Source organism: Cynoglossus semilaevis, chromosome W, assembly GCF_000523025.1.
Source record: "Cynoglossus semilaevis isolate Cse_v1.0 chromosome W, Cse_v1.0, whole genome shotgun sequence".
NCBI classification, from domain to species: domain Eukaryota; kingdom Metazoa; phylum Chordata; class Actinopteri; order Pleuronectiformes; family Cynoglossidae; genus Cynoglossus; species Cynoglossus semilaevis.
The window spans coordinates 15,141,298-15,155,975 of record NC_024327.1 but is presented as its reverse complement, the minus strand read 5'-3'; the positions used below and the strand labels follow the sequence as shown (position 1 = coordinate 15,155,975).

General features: G+C 42.7%; 1 protein-coding gene across 1 annotated transcript in view; it reads left to right on the top strand.

The window, feature by feature from the left end:
• LOC107990217 (single-stranded DNA-binding protein 3-like) overlaps positions 1-14,459 on the top strand; it is a 45,641-nt gene extending 31,182 nt beyond the window's left edge. The window contains exons 3-4 of the mRNA XM_025052753.1: positions 13,298-13,359; positions 13,634-14,459. Of these exons, the coding sequence (XP_024908521.1) occupies positions 13,298-13,359; positions 13,634-13,730 (159 nt within the window). The 3' untranslated portion in view covers positions 13,731-14,459. The remainder of the gene's footprint in view (positions 1-13,297; positions 13,360-13,633) is intronic.
• Positions 14,460-14,678: the final 219 nt, after the last annotated feature.

Sequence of the window (14,678 nt, the reverse complement as noted above, 5' to 3'; positions counted from 1 at the left end):
TTGAGGGGCAGGCTGGTGGTTTCAGTGAAGATGATATGTCAAGGTGTGAAGACTCTTTGGAGGAGGATCTCTCTGATAGTGAATTTTTAGAACTGTCTCAGAAGAGAAGCGTGCCAGAATCTTTTTTAGTTAAAGGAAAAAAAGTGAAAAAAAGTAATGGATGGGAATGAGTCTGAGGGTTCATTTATGGTTTCACAGAGTGATCTCCCACACCAACCAGAAATGTCTTTACAAACCAGTTAACATCAAGCAGTTTCTTTAGCAGACTAAGGGTTTCAGAGTTTGAACAGAAGATTTTTTCCTGACCAGAAACTGTTTATTGAGTCAGCCAGGCCTCTGATAAAAAGATCTGGCCAACCTGACAGAGACATACTGACTGACCAAGAAATCTTTCAGTTAAAGAAACTGATTCTAAAGTCTAAAAAAGAGGTTAATAAATGATGTTTAAATCATAAATTGTCCTCTCTTTTCAGTACTGTTATATTGTTGCTGTTTTCTTTTTTTCTCTCCCTCTCCATGTGTGATTTTAAAATTGGCACTTTAAACCTGAATGGAGCTAGAGATAATGTGAAGAGAGCTGCTTTTTTAAAATTGATGGAGCTGAAAAGAATTGATGTAATGTTAATTCAAGAAACTCACAGTGATCTGAGCAATGAGAGTGACTGGAAAATGAGGTGCAGCAGTAACATCATCCTGAGTCACAAATCCAGCTGTAGTGGCGGAGTGGGGATTGTGTTCTCCAGGAGCTTTTTACCTGCTTCCTGTGAAGTTCAAGAAAAAATAAAAGGTGTTCTATTGAAAGTCAGAGTGCAGCATGAAAAGGTAAACATGGTTTTTATCAATGTTTATGCACCTCCTAACGGAGTCGAGCGAATGTGCATACTCAGTGTCTTGTGCAACACTATCAGAGAATGTAAATATGATGAGTATTTGTTTTTAGGAGGTGATTTTAACTGCACGGAAAATCCTGTTTTAGACAGAAACCACCTTGAACCTCATCCAGCGTCATCACGCCAGTTCAGGAAAATGAGACAAGAACATGAACTGTCAGATGTGTGGAGGAACTTTCATGGTGATGTTAGTCAATACACCTGAAGTCACTCTCATAGTAATCAGATATCTTTGGCAAGGCTGGACCGCCTGTACTGTTTTAGACATCACATGAACATTTTTAAAAGCTGCCATATTAATCCAGTGGGTTTTTCTGATCATTGTGTTGTTTCCTGCACTGTTTTTATGAAAAACCTTCATCCGGGAAGTGCATATTGGCATTTTAATTCTGCACTACTTCAAAACAAAAATTTTAGAGCAGCTCTTGAAATGTTTTGGCTATCCCATAGGGAATATGAAGGATTTTTTAACAGTATTCAACTGGTGGGACTTTGGTAAAACCCAAATTAAACAGCTATGTCAACAGGCAATCGAAATGCCACTAGAGAGTTAACAAGATCAATGAAAGATCTGGAGATTCAAGTGGTAGAACCGCAGAATTTCCACAGAGTCCACAGGAAATCGAGGATATTTAGACTCCCTCAAATCCAAAAGGTCAGCTCTGGCCAACCTGCTGGGCATTACAGCAAAGGGAGCTTTGGTCAGGTCAAGCCTAGAGAGGAAGAATGGTCAAGGAAAAATCATCCACTCTCTACGATCCAGCAGTGGCTCAGAAATCTCAGACTCCTCTGAGATTAGACGACTAGCAGTGGAGTTTTATGAAGACCTGTACAAGAGCGAGTTGAAAGACTTCCCAGAGGTACAGAGCAGTGGTCTTCAGTGGCCTTCTCATGTGAATGCTGAAGTCAATAGAAAACTAGAGACGTATGCAGAGTGGAAGAGCTCCTGGGATTGATGGTCTCTCTGTGGATTTTGCTGCAGAAGGGCTGTCATTACCCTGCTGCCCAAGAAGGAAGATCTATGAGAGCTGAAGAACTGGAGGCCAGTGTCCTTATTATGCACGGACTACAAGATCTTATCCAAGGTCCTGGCATCCAGACTGAGTCAGGTGATGGGCTCTGTGGTCCACCAAGACCAGATTTACTGTGTGCCCGGCAGGCTCATAAGTGACGTCACTTTAATTCGAGTCATTTTGGAGGTCTCTGGCTCATTGGCTGTTGACATTGGTCTGATTTCAATAGACCAAGAAAAGGCTTTTGACCGGGTTGAACACCAGCATCTATGGGACACTTTAGATGCTTTTGGGTTCAGTCCTGGGTTCATAGCCATGATCAATGTTCTTTATAGTGACATTGCGAGTATTCTGAAAATAAATGGAGGTTTGAGTGCTCCTTTTAACATTCAGAGGGGTTCAGACAGGGTTGTGCTCTATCTAGCATGCTCTATTCTCTGTCAATTGAACTACTACTCCATAAATTAAGAAAATATATAAATGCTGTAAGTTTTCCACAGTGAGTTTCCTTTTAAACTGTCAGCCTATGCCGATGATGTCATTAATGTTTTAGTAAATTTTAGTAAAAAATATCAACCAGTTTGGGTTTATATCATCTGCCAAAGTAAACTGGGGAAAAAGTGAAGCTGTCCGGGTAAGTGAGAGACTGGGAGCGCAGGTCAGTTTACCTGGTGGTATAGAGTGGAAGTTAGGGGGCCTAAAATATCTTGTTTTTTTTTTAGGTAACCACACCTTTTTAGAGAAAAACTGGGAGGGGGTTTTAGAGAAAGTTGAAAGACGTTTAACGAAATGGAAATGGCTTTTACCAAAAATGTCCTACAGAAGGTGTGTATTGGTGGTAAACAACTTGGTCTCATCTGCTCTGTGACATAGGCTGGCTTGCATCAATCCTCCAGTCTCTCTTCTAGCCCAGATTCAAAGGGTTCTTATCAACTTTTTCTGAGAAGGATTACATTGGATTTCCTAAATGTTTTATTTCTGCCAAAGGAGGAAGGTGGACAAGGTCTGGTGCATCTGGCCAGCAGGGGTGCTACCTTTCAGACCTGGTGTGGAGACCACTGTCCTGCTGCATCCTGCAGAAGCTTGGTGGGCTGGAACTCGGCACAAACTTTTTTGTGTTAGAACTCAAGAAACCAACTTCTGGGTCTTTGCCGGATTTGTGTTTTAACTGTGTGGTTTTTATTTAAGAAGAAGAGACTGATGACTGACTCTATGTACTGGCTCCTGGAGGAGCCGGTCCTGAGTGGAAGCTTACTGGATCTTCCCACCTGGTGTGGACCCACTCTCGATGGAAAGCTGCGTGCTGCAGGCGTATCCACTCTGGGTCGTGTGGTGGAGCTGGCTGGGCCCCAGCTGGACAACCCTGAGCGTCTGGCTGCTGAGCTCGGGGTCAGGTCAGTGCGGGTAGGACATCAGCTACTGTCTCACTGGAAACAAAAACTGTCGAAAGACCAACAGACTCTGCTGATGGACCTTAACCTGCTGTGGTGTTTTATACAGATTTTAAAAACCTTGTGAGTGTTTCCCTGGAGGCCTCCGGAAAAGTATTATACAAGCTACTAGTTCACGCTCAGAACCAAAAAAGTCTATCTAAGAGAATGGATACTCCATGAAGAACTCATTTTGGACAAAATACTGATTTTAAACCAGAGTGGAGGTCTCCGTACATAATACACAAATGCAGACACAGGCACGTACACAGTGAGTGAACGCTGCGCCATAATGAAGCCTTTTAAGGCCTGTTTTCCACTTTTTAATCATCCACATCTGTTTACAGCCTATCCTCAGGCTCAGGAAACAAGTGCTCACAAAGATAAGTCAGACTCAAAAAAGATGGCGCTAGTGTCTTCTGGTTGCTCTGCAGCACTAATCCATTTTTACCACTTTCGGTTTACCATTCTTACTTTTTCTTTACTCCTTTCACATAGTACTACTATTAAATGTAGCCGATGGATACTGGCAATAAACGGCAACCGGAGCCAGTTCTCTCGTTTATTCAAGGGACGAGCTGCTGGCTCTGAGGACAACTAAGCACGGAATACGGCACAACATACCGGCAGAGATAAAGAGGAGATACAGAGAATGCAGAGCCGGGGCTAAAATAAAGGCTAAGGTAGCGAATGGACAGAGGCGTTTCAAACCATCGATTCCCTCCTTCATTATGGGCAATGTAAACTCTCTTTCCAGTAAGATGGACGAGCTTTCCGCGCTGTGCAACCATCGGATATACCGGGAGAGCAGCCTGTTCATCTTCACGGAGACTTGGCTTACTGACAGCGTAACCGATGTTAATGTGGACCTGCGAGGATTTACGGCAGTGAGAGCCGACAGGGACACAAGGGCATGTGGGAAGAGCAAAGGTGTGGGACTCATCATGTATGTTAATAACCGTTGGTGTAACCCTGAACATGTCTCCGTAAAGAAAGTTTTATGTTGCCCAGACTTGGAGCTATTAGCCGTTAGCCTCCGGCCATACTATCTGGGAGTTTAGTCATGTGATCTCCCTCTGCGTTTACATCCCTCCGAGAGCTGTCGCAGCCACCGCCTGTAAGAAAATTCACACCGTCTGCGGACACAACACCCTGAGGCTTTCATCCTGATTTCTGGTGACTATAATCACGTCACTCTGGACTCTACACTGGCTGACTTTCATCAGGTGGTGGATTGCCCCACAAGCAGTAACAGGACAATTGACCTTACACTGTCTCAGAAAATTAGAATATTGTGATAAAGTTCATTATTTTCTTTAATGCAATTAAAAAAACAAAAATGCCATACATCCTGGATTCATTACAAATCAACTGAAATATTGCAAGCCTTTTATTATTTTAATATTGCTGATTATGGCTTAGAGCTTGAGAAAACTCAAAAATCCCAACCCAAAAAATTAGAATTTTTCCCCAGATCAAGTAAAAAAAAAAAAAGTATATCAGCAAAACAAAATCAAACATTTGAAAATCTCCATTAATGCAGTCAGTACTTCGTTGGGAATCCTTTTGCCTGGATTACTGCATCAATGCGGCGTGGCATGGAGGCAATCAACCTGTGGCATTGCTGAGGTGTTATGGATGCCCAGGATGCTTCAATAGCGGCCTTTAGCTCAATTGCACTGTTGGGTCTGGTGTCTTTCAGCTTCTTCTTCACAATACTCCACAAATTCTTAATGGGGTTTAGGTCAGGGGAATTGGCAGGCCAATCGAGGACAGTAATGCCATGGTCAGTACACCAGTTACTGGTGCTTTTGGCACTGTGGGCAGGTGCCAGATCATGCTGGAAAATGAAATCATCATCGCCATAGAGCTTTTCAGCAGACGGAAGCATGTAGTGCTCTAAAATCTCTTGGTACACAGCAGCATTTACTCTGGACTTGATGAAACACAGTGGACCAACACCAGCAGCTGACATGGCTCCCCAAACCATCGCAGACTGTGGGAACTTAACACTGGATTTCAAGCAACTTGGATTTTGCTCCTCTCCAGCCTTTCTCCAGACTCTGGCGCCTTGACTTCCAAATGAAATGCAAAACTTGCTTTCGTCTGAAAAGAGGACTTTGGACCACTCTGCAACTGTCCAGTGCTTCTTTTCGATAGCCCAAGTCAGACGCTTCTTCCGTTGTTTTGAGTTCAGAAGTGGCTTGACCATGGGAATACGGCTATTGTAGCCCAATTCCCGGACACGTCTGTGAACAGTGGCTTTTGATACCTGCACTCCAGCTTCAGCCCACTGTCTTTGAAGCTCCCCCAAATTGTGAAAGCGGCTCTTCTTCACAATGCCATTAAGGCTGCGGTCATCTCTCTTGGTTGTGCAGCGTTTCCTGCCACATTTCCCCCTTCCAACAGACTTTTTATGAATGTGCTTTGAAACTGCACTCTGTGAACAGCCTGCTTTTTGACAAATTTCTTTTTGTGTCTTACCCTCCTGATGGAGGGTGTCAATGATGGTCCTCTGGACAGCAGTCAGATCAGTAGTCTTCCCCATACTTGTGATTTAATTTACTGAACCAAGCTGAGTGTTTTTAAAGGCTCAGGAAACCCTTGCAGGTGTTTTGAGTTAATTAGACGACTCAAGTGATTGGTTGACTAGCCCACTGGTATACTTTTTGGTGATATTCTAATTTTTTGAGATAGGATTTTTGAGTTTTCTCAAGCTCTAAGCCATAATCAGCAATATTAAAATAATAAAAGGCTTGCAATATTTCAGTTGATTTGTAATGAATCCAGGATGTATGGCATTTTTGTTTTTTTAATTGCATTAAAGAAAATAATGAACTTTATCACAATATTCTAATTTTCTGAGACAGTCCTGTATGTATGTTATTGTTGAAGAAGCATACAGAGTCACCGCCCTGCCAAGTCCAAAGGCAGCCGATCGTCAAACGCTCCATCAGGAGATGGACTCCTGAAGCTATGAACTGAGAGACTGCCTTGACACCACAGACTGGGATGTACTACTGAGTCCAGATGATGAGAACATTGAGGGAGCTACCCACTGCCTAACGGATCATCTCAAATCATCTTTGGATGTGGTTGCCCCTGCAAAGACTGTATGGTGTTACCCTAATAACAAACCATGGGTAACACAGGAAGTCAAAGCTGCCCTCAACAGGAAGAAGGAAGCCTTCAGGAATAACAACAGGGAGGAGATGAGTGCAACACAGAGTGAGGTGAAACGCTGCCTGAAGGACAAACAGACTCAGAGGACAAACAGACTCAGAGATAGCTTCTTCCCGAAAGCTATCTCAGCAGTAAACAATAGAAACAAAACCAGTTAAAATAGTCCACACTATTTCACACTTTACTGATCATATTGATCACTGTGCAATAAACATACAACTATGTGCAATAACTAACTACACCAAAGATATGTTGTTATATGTTTGTATATACTGTCGTCTTCTACTCTTTTTTTGCACCAAATGAGTAGCGCTCAAATCTCGTTGTACACTGTACAAGGACAATAAAGGCTATTCTATTCTATTCTATTCTATTCTAAAGACAACTACAGGAGGAAAGTGGAGCAGAGGCTGCAGCAAAACAACATCAGGGAGGTCTGGGATGGTGTGAGAACCATCACAGGTCATAAAGCGAAGACCAGCTCAGAGGAAGGGGGAGTGGAGAAGGCAAACAGTTTGAACAACTTCTTCAATCAGTTCGATCACTCCACCCCCCCTCCACCCACACTCTCATTGCAGCCCCCTACCCTCCCTCCCTCAGTGGCATACCACCCACCCACTGCATCGTTGCTCCCAACAGCAACACCTATCTCGACCTGTCCTCCCACACCCCTTTCCCACAACCCCCCCTCAACCCCTCCTCTACTCTTCTCTTCCTTCCCTCTCATACCTCGCCCGCCCTCTCCTTCCATTCTCCCTTCCTCACCCTGCTCCCCTTCTCAACCCATCTCATCACCCCCCTCCCCTTCCTTCCTCCCTTCCTCCTCCATCTCTCCCTCCATCCCATCCCCATCCTTTCATCACAGCTGACCAAGTAAGGAGAGAACTGAGGAAGCTCCGGCCCCGGAAGGCAGCAGGCCCGGACAAGGTGTGTTCACAGCTGCTGAAGCCCTGCACTGAACTTGGGGAGACGCGTCAATGGATCTACAACCTGAGTCTTCAACTAGGGAGAGTGCCAACCATCTGGAAGACGTCCTGCATTGTTCCAGTTCCCAAACAGAACAGGCCTAGCAAGCTGAACGACTTCCAACCCGTGGCGCACATCACACCTGATGAAGACTTCCTCAACCTCCTCAGGCCAGAGGTGCAATGTGCCCAGGACAACTTACAGTTTGCCTACAGAGCGGAGGTTGGTGTAAAGGATGCCATCCTCCTACACTGAGCCCACTCACACCTGGACAGGGGGAGCGGTGCTGTGAGAATCCTCTTCTTGGATTTTTCTAGTGCCTTCAACACCATCCAGCCACTTGCACTCCAGGATAAATTGACGCGAATGCAAGTGGACCCCTGTCTTGCTGCCTGGATCTCCAGCTACCTCACACACAGACCACAGAATGTCAGGCTGAATGACATCACGTCTGACACTGTGGTCAGTAACATCTGAGCACCGCAGGGGACGGTGCTGTCCCCTCTCCTCTACACCCTATACACCTCTGACTTCTGGTACAACTCGAAGCTTTGCCACATCCAGAAGTTTGCAGATGACACAGCCATCGTGGGGTGTATTAAGGACAACAAAGAGGAGGAGTACAGGCGTCTCGTGAGGAACTTATGGAGTATGGAGTAAATCCAACCATCTGCAGCTCAACACGAAGAAGACCAAGAAGCTGGTTATAGACTTTGGGAAATCCAAACAAAAACTCTGACCAGTCCTTATCGAGAGTCAGGAGGTGGAAGTCGTGGAGACCTATAAATACCTTATGCTATGGTTGGACAACAAGCTGGACTGGGCACACAATAGTAGGCAGCTGTACAAGAAGGCCCAGAGTAGACTGTACTTCCTGCGGAGGCTCAGGTCTTTCAACATCTGGAGGAAGCTCCTGAAAATGTTTTACCAGTCTGTAGTTGCCAGTGTTATTTTGTACGCTGTGGTGTGCTGGGGGAGCAGCACATCAAAGGACTTACACAGATTAGAGAAGCTGATCAGAAGCTCTGTGGTGGGCATCAAACTAGGCCCTCTGGTGACAGTGGCAGAAAAGAGAACACTTCTCTTGGATACATTGGTAGAAGAATGTTAGAGATGGAGCTACCAGCTAGGAGAAAGAGAGGAAGGCCAAAGAGGATATACTGTATATGGATACAGTGAGGGAGGACATGCAAATAGTTGGAGTCAGAGTAGAAGATACAGAGAACAGGGAGCGATGGAAATCAATGATTTGCTGTGGCAACCCCTGAAAAAGGGACAAAGCCGAAAGAAAAAGAAGAAAAGAAAAGGAGTCCACCGGGCAATAAAACTGTTTAACTCTTCACTGTGTGGGAGGAGGGCGAACAAATGACTGGTGGGTAAGGGAATATGTGCAATAACCCTGAAATAATTCAGTACAATAACAAAAATCTCATTTACATTACTATTATATTATTATTATTACTATATTTCGATATACCATTATTTTCCATTTTATATTCTGTGTATGTTTGTGTATATATACTGGGGTTGGTGTCACGTGCGGGCATCACAGGAAGCAGGCAGGACCCAAATGCAGTACTGGTGAGACTCTTTCTGGTGCAGGTAGTTTTATTTATAAAGTCCAAATTAACGAAAGACGAAGAACTAACAGGCATGGGATTCTCTTTGGAACACGAGGAAACACAGAGTAGGGAACTCACGAACACGAACAGCCTGACAGAACGAACTGAACAATGATCCAAGAACACTCAGAATCACACTGATCTAACACACAATGACCCAACCACGACAGAGTGAGGGAGAGGGGTGTATATACACAGGGAACACCAGGTGACACAAGTGAAGCAAATTACCAACAGGTGAGTGTGATTCCACAGATTCCCCCACAAAGACAACAGGAAAAGGAAACAGACAGACATGACGGTTGGACAATGATATATACATAATGTATATATGTGGATGTGGGTGTATGTATATGTATATGTATATATGTATATGCATAACTAATATCCTATGTATAAATAAATATATTACTAATATATATCCTATATAATAGGACATATATAATGTATAGTAACCCCTAGTGATAATGGCTGAATAAATAAGTATATATATATATATATGTAACACTAATTTAGCTTAGTAATAACAATAGCATAATAAATAATACTAAATAATAATTAAGATTACAATCTACAACACCACACACAGCAACAATAATGACAAACTAATATCCTAACCTATCTATCTATCCTAACCTACACTATATTACCAAAAGTATTCGCTCACCTGCCTTGACTCATACTATGAACTGAAGTGCCATCCCATTCCTAACCCAGAGTTCAATAAGATGTCGGTCCACCTTTTGCAGCTATTACAGCTTCAACTCTTCTGGGAAGACTGTCCACAAGGTTGAGGAGAGTGTTTATAGGATTTTTTGACCATTCTTCCAAAAGCGCATTGGTGAGGTCACACACTGATGTTGGTCGAGAAGGCCTGGCTCTCAGTCTCCGCTCTAATTCATCCCAAAGGTGTTCTATCGGGTTCAGGTCAGGACTCTGTGCAGGCCAGTCAAGTTCATCCACACCAGACTCTGTCATCCATGTCTTTATGGACCTTGCTTTGTGCACTGGTGCACAGTCATGTTGGAAGAGGAAGGGGCCCGCTCCAAACTGTTCCCACAAGGTTGGGAGCATGGAATTGTCCAAAATGTTTTGGTATCCTGAAGCATTCAAAGTTCCTTTCACTGGAACTAAGGGGCCAAGCCCAGCTCCTGAAAAACAACCCCACACCATAATTCCTCCTCCACCAAATTTCACAGTCGGCACAATGCAGTCTGAAATGTACCGTTCTCCTGGCAACCTCCAAACCCAGACTCGTCCATCAGATTGCCAGATGGAAAAGCGTGATTCATCACTCCAGAGAACGCGTCTCCACTGCTCTAGAGGCCAGTGGCGGCGTGCTTTACACCATTGCATCCGACACTTTGCATTGCACTTGGTGATGTGTGGCTTGGCTGCAGCTGCTCGGCCATGGAAACCCATTCCATGAAGCTCTCTGCGTACTGTACTTGGGCTAATCTGAAGGTCACATGAAGTTTGTAGCTCTGTAGCAATTGACTGTGCAGAAAGTCGGCGACCTCTTTGCACTATGCGCTTCAGCATCCGCTGACCCCTCTCCGTCACTTTACGTGGCCTACCACTTCGTGGCTGAGTTGCTTTTGATCCCACATGCTTCCATTTTGTTATAATAGAGCTGACAGTTGACTGTGGAATATTTAGGAGCGAGGAAATTTCACGACTGGATTTGTTGCACAGGTGGCATCCTATGACAGTTCCACGCTGGAATTCACTGAGCTCCTGAGAGCGGCCCATTCTTTCACAAATGTCTTGTTTCACAGTCTGCATGCCTGAGTGCTTGATTTTATACACCTGTGGCCAGGCCAAGGGATTATGACACCTGATTCTGATCATTTGAATGGGTGAGCGAATACTTTTGGTAATATAGTGTATCTATCTACTACTACTAACCTACTAATCTAACATTCAATGTTCAGGTTTCTCAACAGTGTGCTGCTACTCTTTTTGTATTTGTATTTTGTTGTATTTATTGTACTTTACTTATCTGTGTGTTCTTACTGTTGTCTTTGGTGCTGTATTGCTGCTGGAGCCTTAATTTCCTAAAGGGAACTCCCAAGTGATTTATAAAGTTCTATCTATCTATCACATCAGACCCAAAAACAAAAATATTGATACCAAATCACAGATGGCTCTGGGGGGAGTGAGGAAGTGACAATGTAACACTGAAAATAAAACAACTTTCACATCTTCAGTAGTTAGCGACATATGAATCAGTAATGATTACCCCTCTAAAATTTCTCTAGAATCACATTTGACTGAAATGTATTTATAATTATTATGGGAAAGTTGACACAGGGCACCAAAGCAAATGTGGTTTTATTCACTGTGTTTGACATTATAAATGGATCGTTGGGAGCTTCATAGCATTTTTCTTCTTCTCTTTCTAAATAATACTGGAACACAGATTCTCTTTTTCATCACCTCTAATAAGAGAACTGTGACCTTTCTTTTTTTCTCATCTCTCTCCCTCGCTCTGTCTCTCAGACTCCATGTGCTGCTGCTGCTGTTCAAAAGAGCACAGAGAAATAGTCAGTTATTGCTTGTGTTTTGAAACAGTGTTTTGTCTTTTCTATTTTGTTGTGTATAGTATATAAAAATGTTTACACTGCATACGTTGGTATCACAATTTGATGACATTCATTTAAGACTGTATTATGCGTCTTAAATTGCTAAATTATGCGAAGGCATCAGTTTTTGTTTTAATACAATGAGGGAACAATGTAATGGTGGCACTTAATTTTATCACAAATATGAAATTATTGCTGGAGAAAATCCTGATTTATAGTTTCAAGTCAGAGTAAGTACAGAGAAATTGATCAGAAGTGGCCAAAACTCAGGTAATGACATTCAAAGATAAACACCTAGAAATGTGGACTAGAAACAGGTTTATTTATGAATTATTTAGTATTGTTTACCTACACTGTTTTAAACAGGTATCGCAGGACAGACCATAATAACAAGGATACACCTATTAGAAATTACACTATAAACTCACAGAACACAAAGTGACAGGATATGCGGGCAGAGTCACTGCTGTTTTTTTTACCAGATAAAGCAGGATAAAAGAAGACACTGAAGTGTCTTCAACTGAACCGTCTGAGTGAAGCCTTGTTTTTAACCCAGTGAGAACCAGATGTGGAAAAATACTGAGATATTCTGTAGACTTTGCATCTTTTATGACATTTAAACAATCAGGAGGGGTAAATCTGTTTTAAGCTGTCTGGGAATTGCCAGTGACCCAGCTGAGAATGATTCAGTTTTACTGAAAGCTTTACAGGAAATGTAAAGTCAGAATGTTGGACAAACAAAGCGAGGGCAGTTCCTGAGTCTCAGTCTAATACCGTATTTTTTGGACTATAAGGCGCACTTAAAATACTACTATCGACAGTGCACCTTATAACCCGGTGCGCCTGCAGTGGTCAGGTGGTTCATCTGAAAATAAAATGATGGAAAAAAAAAACCCAGAATACTGCACAGTTGAATATACAGATCAAGATCCAAATATTAAACATACACAGTATGAGTTATGTGAACTTTGTGCCTTGAAATATCAAACAGTACTTCTGAGGGATAATATTGTAACGAGTAACTTGCAAAACACTGAGAAGTAATATAACAGGAAAAGGAAATCAAATTTTAACGATCAGTTGCAATAGAAAAAAACAAGAGATCCTTTGTACAAAAGTTTCAGACTCATAAATGTCACTGACCGTCATGATATCACTTCTTTGAGACACAAACAACTTCATGATAATGATGTCATTTGTGAATAAAATTCATTATATAACCTAACACCAAAGTTTACTCTTTGAAAACCAACACAAATACTTTTACAAATCCTCTAAAATGTGTTCATTTAGGGACAACATACAAACAAAGAAAATGCGATGAATGGGGTTGAATCTCAGTGTTTTCTCAAAGGAAAACACAATCACCCTTGAACATAGATTTGTCCACGTCCTGTTTAACACTGTTGAACAGACATTTTAAGAACATCCAGAAGACTCACTTATCCACTTACAAGAACATGACATGGAATCATATTATAATAATGACATGATGGTGGGTTTTAAAGGAATGCTTCACAGGCCCTTTAATCCTGTTAAATCTATTGTTGAGACGTTTCAATACTTAATCGTTAATAGTTTAAAGCTTCTTTGTCTGTCTCTCCGTAGATCCGATGGGAAAAGAACATCACACTAGGAGAACCTCCAGGGTTCCTCCATTCATGGTGGTGGTGAGTATTATTGTCTCGGCTAATGACTCCTCTTGTTGTCATTTTTCATTGCTGACTTTATTGAAAGAAATAAAAAAATTAGCATCTTGCTGGTTCCCTTTCTTGTTGTTTTCCTTAATTGCTCCCCAAAGCCTGTTGTTGGCATGCGGTTTACAACTTGGAACATCTGAAGTTATTTATTGCAGTAGTGATAATAAAATCATACTTTTTGCAGTGATCCTTAAGTGTTTCCTGTCTGTAATATTCACACCCTGTGTTATCTGTGTTGTTGCAGTGTGTTCTGGGACTTGTACTGTGCAGTTCCAGAGAGAAGAGACACATGTGAGCACTCCAGTGAGGCCAAGGCGTTCCATGACTATGTGAGTTTCTGACACCAGAGTACTCTTCTTATAATCATTCTTTTACCAACATCAAATCATATGGTTCCCAATATCTATCTATCCATCTATCCATCCATCCATCCATCAAAGGGTCTTGTAGTACTCCTTCAAAATAGATCAGGTACACATTTACTCTTTACTTATTTGCCTTAACCCAAACATGAATAAATATATAGCGCCAGATGACTTTAGATTTGCTGTCATTCCGTAAATATCTCCAATATTTGTTGTATTTACCAATCTTACAATCTGCCAAATATCAGAACTTGTGTACTCCTGGCCCCTGTTTGTTGTACTTTTATACTCCAGTAACTGCAGCACAATGAGCAGCACCGGAGCACAGGAGGTTTTGAATTAAGGGCGGGCATACACTGTACGATTTTAGCCAGTTTTTGACCTGATGTTTGAGATGCACGACCTGGCGACGCTCGGCCCAATTTCCCGTTTCGTCGGGCGTCTTTTCCCATACAGTGTACAGGGGATAACGAACCACCGTCGGACAGTCGGAAGAATTTCTGACATGTCAGAAATTTTGGTTGGCTGATAATTTCTTTCGCACAGTGGAAGCAGAGCCCCGAGTCGACCGGAGCATTTCTCCCTCACTGCGTCTGCGCAAAATGATAGTAACCATGGCGAGGCGTCGGTGGCATGAAAACATGGAGGCGAGATTGATAGAGCTGTGGCACTGTCCACGTTTATTGAGCCATCTCTAACTCCAGATGCGCCGGCGCCTCTTCTTCTTCAAATTTTCAGTGCACAGTATCGCTGCAATCATAATGTCAGCCTTCTTCTTTTTGAATAGCATGTTGCTAATAACTGGTGTCGGAGCTTTTAAATAAATATTTATTGACAGCTGTCAATAGACAGGACAGTCAGCAGGGCCCGACGGGCCGTTTTCACCCGCACAGTGTGAGCTCTCTTGTGTTCAATGATTGGACC